This window comes from Haplochromis burtoni, unplaced genomic scaffold (genome assembly GCF_018398535.1).
Source record: "Haplochromis burtoni strain Fernald_Lab_line unplaced genomic scaffold, NCSU_Asbu1 Contig_14, whole genome shotgun sequence".
NCBI lineage: Eukaryota > Metazoa > Chordata > Actinopteri > Cichliformes > Cichlidae > Haplochromis > Haplochromis burtoni.
Window position 1 is genome coordinate 2,914,118 of NW_024582375.1, and position 12,412 is coordinate 2,926,529.

Below are 12,412 nucleotides of genomic sequence, written 5' to 3' on the forward strand. Positions count from 1 at the left end.
TAAGGGCTCATAAATAACTGTACCAAATATATGACAAATGTGTGTATATATGTGTGTCTGTTTATATTTAATGATGTGAATGTGGAAAAAAAGATGAAAATATAAACGAGTATATCAGATCTTTATCTTTTTTCTAATCACCAAGACTCAGTATCGGTCTCAAAAATCCTATATCAGTCAGGCTCTAGTCATACATTTAAGGATTTCTTGATTCTAATTCAAGGGATTTGTCTTGTACCTTACTGCCTTCACAAGGCTCTTGGTGCTCTGTAGCTGCTTGTGTTGCTTCCTGCCTTTGAGGCCAAGGTAAGGGCGGAGCTGTTGTAATGGTGGTGGTGGTGGTAGCTGGAAATTGGCTGTCTGTCAAGGGGTCATCAATGCTTTCCATAGTGCAAGAGTGTCGAGGGGGACTCTTGTCACGTCATAGAGCCTGAGGGGAGAAAGGGACAGGGGAAGGCGGTATGGTTATAAAGCTCAGTTTCATTTCTATTTCTGTTTTTTTCTAGATTTAGACACAGTCACAGCACCGCCACCACCACTACCACCATTACCAAATTTATCTTTTTAAGGTGTCGCGGAAATGTGCCCGTTTGGATTTGTCTAAACATGGAGAGCTATTCTGTGAATGTGCTGGGCACTGATGCTGTGTTACTTGTGTTCCAGTTAAATATAGGAGTGTGGGAGTTGAATAGGGTCTGATTCTGCGTAACAGTAGCCCACATGGAAGGAAAATAGAAAACAGCCCTGTGTTTCTCCAGTGACTTCTTAAATATGCTATAAATGTAAAGCACTGATTCATTCATGATTCATTTTTCTGAAATAATTTGTAAATTGTTGTCCTTTACTTAAAATAATAAGCTGGATAGGGATTTATAAGTATCAGGCCTGCTGCAGCGTTTCCACCACTTTAGTCCAGATTAAAGTATCTCAGAAACTATAGCATACATTATTGTTTATTCTGGTGTAAATTCTTACAGTCCCAGAGTTAGGAGACTGGTGATTATGGTAAACAACTGTTTTATTCCTACAATGCAAGTTCGTTCCTTTTCCAAGGGCATCAAATATCTTTTTTAAAAATAAGCCTGTGGTATCTAATAGTTAGAAATTGCTTGCTCAAATACACATGGTTACAAAACGACCCCTGGGATCACATTTAAATGCAACATAACCAAGTAGATTTTGGAGTTTTAGTGTGTAAACCTTACACTGAGTAAAACAGCAGTGTTGGGTAAGTTACTTTAAATTAGTAACTTAGTTACATTACTAGTTACTTCTATCAAAAGTAACTCAGTTACTTCAAGTTACTCGTTACTTTCAGAGTAACTAGTTACTAGGGAAAGTAACTTTGGTTTTACTCAGAATTCTCTTGTTAATGTGTTGCTTCCATAACTTTGCCAGTCTTTTAGCTTGCTTACTTGCCACAAGTGCACTGTGCCACCTACCAATAGAAAGGAAAAAATAATGTGCACATTTCCACGAGAGAAATCCCACGCCTGATTCTATCCTAGCCTGCTTTTTACATCCAACACAAAAACTGCAGTCGTGGTGCTTTCGATTGTACTCAGAACTCGGAAATTCTGCCTTCTGAATAGGAAGATGTAGGTAACACCAGACTGCAGATGAGCTGCATACAGGGCTGGACTGGGACAAAAAAATCGTCCCGGGCATTTTGACTAGAGACCGGCCCACCATTATAGGAAAAATCATAAAGCCTTTGAATGAAAATAAACACTGTTGTGACAGTGATGTACACTGTTCTGATGGTATATATGTATCAATCTATCAATTGTTTGTTGCAAGACTCAGATAATTATTTTTTTAAAAGTGAGACATTTTAAATGAGAATAAGAAAGTATTTCCTTGTGCCCCCCTTTCCCTTTTAATGCCCTACATGGACCCCTGGCAACACTTTGCTAGACCCGCCCCTGCACAGTTACCAGCTGTCAGCTACTTAGAAAAGGATCCTGGTGTTATTTGTCTCTCAGAAACAGCCATAACTTCCCTTCAACTCATTCATGTCACCTAAAAGGTAAACCTGTTTCTCCATCACAGCTCTGATGATTCAGTAAGGACATCTCCTGGTTTCATCTTCATGTTTCCCTCTCACCACATATCCAAACCGACATCATGACCAGCAGCTTTACAGCTGTGGCTCCAGCAAACATCAGCTGATACTAGAAATTAATATTAAATAAATTCTAACAACAGCTGATCAAGCTTAAACGTGCTGCTGTTGTTTAGCGCGACATCCGCTGGTTTCCTCTTTCTGGCAAAGTGGGCGATAAACAAACAAGAGAGAAAAGCCGATCAGCTGATCATTGATCAGTTTCATGATTGAAGTAGAAACAGGAGAGGGAGGGTGGAGAGAATGAGAGGAGAAGAGGCAGCTGTGCAGCGAAAACACAGAATAACTCCAGCTTTGTGTCTTTTTCATTGTAGCTGAAGTCCGGGACAAACTGTTCCTTTTCACCTCAATACGAAACGCGTAATATTTTCTCTGAATACGAGACGATTCCGTTTTTTACGGGACGTTGGCAACTCTAATAATTAACCTTATGAACAAAATAAAGTTCAACATCAGTAACATAGCACCCACCCAGCTGTATAGAAACTCCGTCATGCTAGCTAGCACGCAGTACGAAAAAGTCAGCATAACGAAAATAAACTCCACCTAAACTTGGTTCTATATCTGACCCAGATGGACTGCAGGTTATAACTTCTTACCTGAAGTTCAGTTCACCTGACTACTCTCGGACCAGCGGCCGCTTCGGGTCTCTGCCCTTGCCTCCCTTTTCCTTCATCCACCTGCTGGCCTTCCACCACTTGCTAATGTTATGAATCTGTGGAAGTCCGCAATGCCACCACACGAAGTAACGAATAACGAGCCTATCTAAATCCCAGTAACGAGTAACGCGTTCCCGGTTTTGGCATAATAACTAGTTACCGTGCTCGTTACCACAATAATAACATAGTTACTGTAACGCGTTAGTCCCAACACTGTAAAACAGTGAGTGGAGACTGTGACACAGCCAAAATTGCTGCAACTTGGTGCCTTTGAAATTATTGCTTTGAAAATGGGGACCAGGTCTGTGACCGTCCAATGCCAGCTTTAAAGAAACAGTGCTATCAGTCAGGGAATGAATTAGGTCAAGTTGGTAGTTACATGCAATCTGTTTGTGATTAACTGTGACAAATTGGCAAAATTTTCAAATATATTGTTGTCTACATAAACAGAAATTCATAAAAACTACATTACATTCAGAGTCCAAAATACAACTGAGTGAGATGATTTTTCTTTTGTAAAGAGACGTGTTCAATTCCATTCAATACCATTTTATTTATATAACAGATGCCTTAATATGTTTTTTATTGTAAGGTGAAGACCCTACAATAATACAGAAAAAATCCCAACAATCAAACGACACTGATCCTCTCTGAGCAAACACTTGGCGAGAGTGGAAAGGAAAAACTCCCTTTTACCACGAAGAAACGTCCATCAGAACCAGGCTCAGGGAGGGGCAGCCATCTATCAGGGGTGTGGGGAGGAAGACATGATAAAACACTAATTGCAAGATTGTGCATTTCTTTGAGTTGCCAGGGACTCTGACATGACATACGTTAACAATGGATGTACTGCTTGGCCCTGATAACCTAAATCTGCATCATTTCTAATGGGCAGCAGGGGGCCACGTTTCAATTTTTCTTGTACTGTTGGCAAAAAGACTACCGGCTTACTGGATCTGCAACCTCATTAAACATTTCTCTGATAAATTCATGGAATTAGTTGCAAATTTTTTTGAAAATAACACCATTTCAGCTTGTCATGTCCAGTTTCAAGATACCGAGATTGTGACAGCTCACCTTGAAGATTCCACAATTAACAGAATTTAATTAACCAGCAGGTATATTATAGCACCCTTAGTTAAGAAGATATTGGCAGTTCAAGCAGGTTAAAGCTTTCACAGGTAATATCTCACTGAGAGGACTGATGAAGCTTACACTGCGTTCAGTAATCTCCAGTAACAACTGCTTATCTTGACAGTTTAAAAAAGAACAAAATTCTCCCATAGCCTTATTTGGTAAATGCTTTGCCTCAAAGCTGAAAACATGAATAAGTTTCTCTTTCACTGTTTGAAAAGGAGAAACATGCTTTTCTGAGATCAGAGTTAATACACTATACTTGACTTGGGTGTGAGTGTGCCCATGTTTTGTCCTTGCATGAGTGCGTTTGTTGTTTCCTTCATTTCGGAATACACCTGCACCTCTTGGGACTTGAAACTGTTTGGAGTGCAAACATAAGCCAGCTATCACGCTGCGCTTCATGGAATCAGTTTCCACTTTTGGCCACATGGAAATGTTGGAAACTATAGAAAAGGGAGCAGGGTTGAAATTCAGAATGAAATAAAACAGGTAATCTTTCACTGGGCAGCAGAGGCTTTGGGTTTAGGCAACAGTGGGTCAGATCAATCCCACAAGCTCACAGGGAGTTGATAAGAACAGAGAAAGAGAGACTTTCTTGTTCTTTAAGTCAGTTCCTCTTGCCTCTCACTGTTTATAGTCCCAACATTATTCCCAGCTTCCCAAAATGGAGGATTTAGTATTCTCCAAGCCAATGCAATGTGCTGACTTGGCTCCCTCCAGAAGGAAGTTGGCAGACAGAGCTAATGGTTAGCAGCAACAGAGTTTCTTTCTCTTTCTCTCTTTCTTTTGGCCTGTCTGTGGTGGCCAAGCAGCTGTCTTCTTAGTGGTGATTCTGTTCAACTCACTGTTGGATGTGGCTGGAGGGCCCAGAGGGATCAATTACCACGGTCGATACCAACCCAGAACCACAGGGGGGTGGGGTGAGGGGGGACATGGTGATGGTGGAGGCGTTGGGGGATACCTTAAGGCCCGGCTTGAACTGCATCCACAGAAAGATTGAGAAGAAGGAGATGGAAAAGAAGTGATGGCGGGGGCAAAGCACCAGTCGAAAAAGCTTTTTCATACTCAGCTGAACACACTTGCCGTCACTGGCAGAAATACAAATGTGTAAATACAGAGGACGCTTACAGGCAGACACAGACTGGGAGATCATCTAGTGCAAACCCACCCATTTGTAGCCGGAGATATTTATGGCAGGATGTCCTAAACCACGTATGCATTTGAATTTCCCACGCAGAACCCTGACGAAGTTCAAAAAATATGCACACGCAAGAGCTCATATTATCAAATATTGTGATATTCTCTCTTTCCTTGAAGAGGCTGAAGTAACTGCTCTTCCCAACTGTGTTTTGTCTCCTCTCCTCTCCCCAGTGAAAAAGTCTTGATTACAGTAATCACAGTCTTTCTCTCAGTAGGTGCCACTTGTGCTCATAGCTCTCTGCTCAACGCCTAAATACCCCAATCAGGATCGTCCTAATGAAACATATGATTAAGACTTAGTTAGACAACTGAGGATTTTTAGCCATTCCAGTTTTTTTTTTCACTGCTTCCTGCAATGTCTGAAATTGTGGCGCTCTTTAGTCCTTTTTCACGATAACAAGAGCTCTTTTTGTGACTTGCTGTGTAATATTCACTGGAAAATACCGGCTAAGCGGCCTGGCTGTTGGATTTTGTGCAATTATAACCTTCCAAAGCTATTTTGGAAGTGAATGTCCCTGTGTGTGAACTTAACGGGTACTCGAGGGTTTAACAAGAGCATCCGCTTGACTCAAACCAACTTAAAATGACTTAATGTTCTACGATTCTTTACGTCTGACTGGCTCAAATCTCTCTCTCTCTCTCTTTCACTCATGCTGCTCTTTTCTTCTCCTGCGCTGCTTTTCTGCCTCTGTTTTGAATTGTTCCTCTTATCAGGCTGTCACAAAAGCTGGCAGATAACCTGAGGTGATTTTGCTTTTCTCCTCTAACAGCGTACTCGCTCTGCCTCGTTCTCACCGAGCTCCCCGCGTCGGCACACGCAGAGAGAGATAGCTTCTTGCGCTGATTCATCTGCCAGTCTAAAATGGTGGAGGGCATGATGCAGAGCATCCTCCTCTCTGGAGAGAGACAGCAGTAGGCCTTTCAGCGAGAGAAGAAGGTATGGAAGATGACTGCTGAGACTACATATCGTTCTGCTAAAAGAGAGGCCCTTTGCAAAGACAGCATTTCACTGTGGTAACTGTGATAAAATGTATGTTCAAACCTTTTAGCATCACGCAGTGTGGAAAGTATTCCGGTACAGTCAAATTAACCCCTCACTGCTGCTAAAGTGTTTCTTTATCTAGCTATTTTCCCCCAGCCCTTTCTTGATACCACGGAAAGCTATGACCAGGATACTGCACACAGAATGAGATCTTTGCAGTACACTAAAGCTAAAATTGAATTTATTGGTTAATATCTTACATGTGCCAGATCTTTTTACACATCTGGCTAAATTGAGAATAAAATAAAAGACAATTAATGTTAATAGGATGGTTTCATACATGACTGACAGAAGCAATATGCCTCATTAAAAAGTCAGCAGCTGGTGATTGATGTATAAACCATTAAAAACCATGTAAAAAGCATGGTTTATAATTTGAATTAGAGTTGTATGCAGTGTCATGTACAACCTCCGTTCCAAAAAAACATAGGTGGAGCCATATTTACCACTGCGGACAAAAGTCTGTAAATGTCTGCGAACTGAAGAGACCAATTGCTGAACCTCTGGTACACGAACGTTGTCATATTATTGTCTGATACAGGATTCTAGCAGCTCAACAGTCCTTTCATTTTCAATTAGTGATAGGTTTGGACTGCAGGCACCCGAGTTCAGCACCCAGATTCTTGCCATGCTGTTGTAATAGATGTGGTTTAACATTGTCTTCTGGATGGAAGTAATATGTTGCCTAAAACCCATATATACTTATCAGGATATTCTTGGAACCGTAGCTGTAATTCAAATTGTGATTGGAATAGTACTCTTTCTAACATAACTAACTTAAATGTTTAGTAATGAAAAACATATTATTTGAACAAGTAGCAGAATGGGTAGATTTACACTGGATTTGTATTTTCTGTATTATCAATTGTTACAAAACCATTTTCACCCAGGAGCTCTGCACCGTATCAGGAGAATGAAGTCAGCACATTGTCCGAATGTTTACTTTCTCGGCACATAACATGAGCAATGCTCTGTTCAGGTAAGGCTAGAGTGCTGCGTGGATAGAGCATGCAGGAGGGAGCACGTGAGCACACAGTAGCTTGTTGTAATTCTCTGCACGGTTACTCGCTGTAACCTTACCTGGACACAAATGTACATCACACGGACAAGGGAGACTACAGATTTAACAGTATGACAATACGGTTATTAGATAAGAAAACTGAATTAAATGCCCTGTGCTGCTATTTATATTCTAAACTTTGTTGGCAAGTGTGTGAGGCAAATCAGCAGGGAGATGTGTATAAACTCAGCCATATTAAAAAGCCAGTGCACAGAATGAATGAGCTAGTCATTTGCCAGCACAGTAAAACATTTTGTCACATCAGTTATGTTTTGGCAGATCATTCTCAACTAAAGCTGATGTAAGTGCATATTTATCGCCTTACATTCGTGTGGATATGCTACATATATTGGCAGATGCAATAATATCCTGAGGTAACGGGGGAAAAAACAAGGTGATGACGAACATGCGGCTCATCAGCGCAGTCGAGTAAATCTCCGGGGAGCTTGTTTACAGTCTTAGAGCTTATTTTTGTAGAATTTCATATTCTGTTAGGTCACTCCTTCAAAGGAGAAACTTGTCATTGTTATCAGTGAAAAACCTGATTCTGAAATAAATGATATGCTGGAGCTTCACAGCTCTACCTCTGCTTGATATGCGTCCTATTCAGCTGTGGTTAGAGTGCAACGCTGCTAAAAGTAACCTCCCTCAAAAAACGTCACTGTCAACACCGAGCTACGCACATATCAATCTTCATACGTTTCATCTGGAGCCGGCCTCTGAGAAATCCATACTGTAGTTTTATTGACAGGAACAACTGTGTACTCTCCAAAGCAGGGTCAGAGTAAGATAAATGCCTGGAGAGAGAGGGGACGAGGGGGAGGATGAGAGGAAAAACCGAAAAGAGAAAACGCCTGAATGCCTGGGAACGAGACAGGCGGCAGGCGAGGAAGTTATTTTTACTCCGAAGCACATCAAACGGTGACCGCTGAGATGAGTGACGTTGTGTAGGTCGAGAGAGGACGCGCGGCATTACGTCTAATCTTTCTTGCAACTCACGCTGCTGTGTTGCCGAGTAAAGTTAGAGAGGAGGTCAGCGGCGTCACCCTGAACAACAAGCCCCTCCCTCCTCCAAACCCTCTGGTTGACAGAGAAAACACAAACTCCCAAACATTTGACCAATACACGCAAACTGCCTTTTGACATTTGTTCAAAATAACCCTTTATGGGGTTACGGGGGCTGAGTCAGATTGACTTGGCTTAGTCAAATACCCATGAGGGATATGTCTGTTTGTCTGCATTGATGTTTTGGGGTTTTTTTCGCACAAACACCTGATGGACAGGTCAGACATGCTCACTGGACCGTGCACAGCTAACAGTCAACCTTGGGCAACAGTGGGGCGGCTGCAGTTTGGGTTTAACCTTGAAAAGCCTCAGGGAAGGCGCTATTTGTTCAAAGTTAAACATGGAAGGGAGTAAATGGTTTTTATTTTTGTGAGTGATTCCCCTTTGGGTGAGCAGATAACAAGAGGTTATTGTAATTTTTGGGCTTGCTAGAATTGCCCTTAAACTTAAGCCTGAGAAGTAAAGGTAATTTTAGAGATTTCTCCATGTGACTGAGTTTGAAGGTGTTGAAAAAATTCATACATTTTAAGAAGAGTTTTAAACAATGACCCGAGTCTGCTTGTTGCCAGTTATTATACTCCCTGACAGTGAAAGCTGGTAGAACCCACGTAAACACACACACACGCGGACTGGCACAGATGAGTGCACATAGCTGTCCAGCCATTTGACTGGCTGTCACCAAGTTTAAAGTAGCCAATGAAGCACACACGAAATACCTGTCACATCCTGCGGATGAGAACTACATTGAGTGACATCCTGAGCAGGATAAGAAAAGTACATGTAGGCCAGAGCATGCAGGGCTACCCTGTGCAACAAAGTAGGGGTACATGGTCACGGATACCAGTATGGAAAACCCACAATAGCAGTCATCAGTTAGAGCCTGTTAGCATGCAAGCCTGAATGCACATGCCATTAGCCTTTCGGTCACACTGTGAGCACCAAGATTTGCAACACCTCATACAATATTTTATCTGACACGTATAATAAATGTTACAGCTACAGTGTGTGCATACAGCATGTGTGTGGGATAACCTGCCCAGATAACAAGCTGCACTGTAGCTGGAACTTGTAACGGCTGTCACCACAGTCTCCGCAACTGGGTTAACGTTCGGGTTTGTGTCTGGGCACGGGGAGACGCACATGACTCACAACACAGGAAGGAAACCTGATAGCAAACCATTCAGCATTTTTATATTTTATGCATTCTGTATTTACATGTTTGTTTTCTCAACAGGAAGGAATAAACAAGTTAGTCAGCTGATGACTAAATCATGACAGATGCATTAATGATACATCACTGGTCCTCAGTGTTCACGCATTGACATTCACAGATAGGGCAGTTATGTGTGTATGTACGAGTGTGTATGTGTTGCGTAACATGTTTCTCAAGCGAGACCTCTTTAATTGCCACAGTATAGACTCCGTGCATACAGGCGGGAGAGCAACAGTGTTTATGCTTCTTGTAAAGCAGATGTGGGGGTTGAAATCAATGGGAGGATGGTGTTTGTTGGGTAAGGAGGAGAAAGGAGGGGTGGAATAGAGGGTGAAGTAGAGAGGAGGAGACTTGGAGAGCTGGATGCAGTGGTGTAGAGGACAGGCGGGTGAATGAATTGGTGTCATCTTAGCTAGTAGAAGCCGTGGCTTCCCATCTGCTGCCATCATTAACAGTAAGAGCGTCCCTAATTTAAGCTAATTGCTGACATCGAGGAAGTAAACAAAGCGCGTTCAGTTTGGAGATGAGCTGAAGACAAGGAGGGTGAAAAGAAACATTTTCAGGAGGCTGTGAAATGGTTCCAGACTGCACTTGAAATCTTGTCAAGTACAGTCTTGAAAGAAGTGCTGAAACAGAGCTTAAATGGCTATGCTAAACAGGGCTACATCATTTTTTGCAAATAAGCAACAAGGATGATAAATTCATTTTCTTGCATTACCTAAGTGCGTTGTTTAGAGCTGCACTAATGAATATTTATATAATGTATACAATATATTATGAACGGTCCATTTATAATACATAAGATTGTTGCCTGTAATGACTATCTATCTTGCCTCCCTGTAATTTTCTCCTTAGCTTAATGTATCATTTTAGCATCTTTCAACTCAGTGTTCAGAGACCATAGTGTTGGGTAACATTTATAGTATATTCCAGTTACCTACTCTGTATAAATATATTAAATGTTTTCCACATTAATTTAAAATATGCCAAAATGACTGTATGAATACAAGTTATTGTTTATCTGCCATTTGAAAGAGCTATGAAACTATGAAATAATACTGTTTTTCGAAAAACATTTTTGTCATTCCATGAGCTAGCTGAAAGTGAACAAAAAAGGCTAACAAATACGAAATTGCAAAGATATGTTAGTATTTTTTTTATATAAAGTTTATCTGTGGCAGACAGTATAAAAAATCTGATAAGGCAATATATGTTTAGAAACTTCCTTTACTTTAGCCAACATGACTTAAGTAAAGCATGGTTTCAGTATCCTTTGCTAATGTTAGCTGTATTGTATTTTGTAGTATGTTAATTTCTCAGGGACCATGTACAAGAACTGCTTCTTGTAATCTTCTACAAGAAGACATGCCTTGTACTACATTTAACTATTAGCTGATTTTAATCCTACTAGCTAATTTACTTCCTACTTGCTAATCCTACTAGTAAGTTACTGTAGTTAGCGATGCAAAATTACTCTCTTTTTTTTCTGAGTGATTTGTATTTTACTTTAATGTAACCTGCATTCTGTCAAAATGCTTCAGCTTTATTTATAGAAATATGGTAGAGTAAAACATCTGGGTATCTCACTTCCGACAAATGCTTGCACCACAGTAACTACTGCTATCACTTTACCGGTGTCCATACATGTGTCCATACCAGGTCAGTTTTCTATTCAGTTCTAAGCTGTACAGGTAGCATCTTTGAATGCTTTTTCTTTTCTTCATTTTTTTGTTTGTTTTCTTGCACAAACAACTGAAACAGTGCACAGTCAATAGAGAAACTTAAAATGTGTCTGTGACTGTAAAATCCAAAGGAATACTCTTATTGGCCACTTTATTAGCTATCCCTGTTATATTGCTCGCTAATGCACATATCTAATCTACTAATCATATATTAGCAATTCAATGCATTTAGGTAGGTAGGTGGACACTGTATAGACCACCTGTTGGAGCATCAGATTGTGGAAGAAAGGTGATTTAAGAGGCTTTGAACTTGTTTGTTTGCTGTTTTGTTGGTGCTGGCACTTTCTAATGCAACCATCTCTAGGATTTACAGAAAATCCCAAAATGATGAGACAAAAAAATCTAATGAGCAGCAGTTCTCTGGGTTAAGCTTTTCTGGGTTAAGGCAGCAGTTACTCAAAAAACCAGTTGTTACAATCGAGGTATGTACATCACACAACATGTTGAACCCTGAACCAGATGGGCTGCAAGCAGCAGAGGACTGCACCAGTTTTTGTGTTAAGTAGATTGACTGACAGAATGTATAACATTATATAACATTTTTTTTATATTCTTTAAATCCATGAAAATGCGTTGTAAAATTGAAACTTCAAGTGTTTCACATTGAAAACCCAGATTCTTAAAGGTTTCTGAAGTAGCCCAATCACTGTCTAATGTCAATAACAGTAAAAATGTTTCAAGCCAAATAACTGAGGCTGAAAACAGTGATTTGAAATGGCTTTGCTATGCTTGCAGATCAGAGCTTTTATTGAGAACAAAGCTGTACTGTACAGGGTGGGCCATTTATATGGATACACCGTAATAAAATGGGAATGGTTGGTGATGTTAAAGTCCTGTTTGTGGCACATTAGTATATGTGAGGGGCAAACTCCAAAAGATGGGTGGTGACCATGGTGGCCATTTAGAAGTCGGCCATCTTGGATACAACTTTTGTTTTTTCAATAGGAAGAGGGCCATGTGACACATCAAACTTATTGGTAATGTCACAAGAAAAACAATGGTGTAATTGGTTTCAATGTAACTTTATTCTTTCATGAGTTATTTACAAGTTTCTCTTTGTTCACAGCCATTGACATGTCAAAGAGGTTAACACGTGAGGACGTCAGGTGCGGATCGAAATTGTGTTGATATCTGGTGAACGCAGTAACCGGGTCATTGCAGCAGATTTC

The 12,412-nt window shown here is 40.7% G+C and overlaps 1 protein-coding gene across 3 annotated transcripts in view; it reads right to left on the reverse strand.

Moving 5' to 3' along the window:
• The window catches only part of tafa5a (TAFA chemokine like family member 5a), a 157,056-nt gene that overhangs the window by 5,141 nt on the left and 139,503 nt on the right, over nt 1-12,412 (reverse strand). For 2 of the 3 annotated variants that reach the window (XM_005915695.3, XM_005915697.2), the window contains exon 4: nt 239-430. The exons of the other annotated variant lie outside the window; for it this stretch is intronic. In XM_005915695.3, coding sequence (XP_005915757.1) covers nt 422-430 — 9 coding nt within the window. In that variant the 3' untranslated portion in view covers nt 239-421. The remainder of the gene's footprint in view (nt 1-238; nt 431-12,412) is intronic. 3 annotated transcript variants of the gene reach the window in all.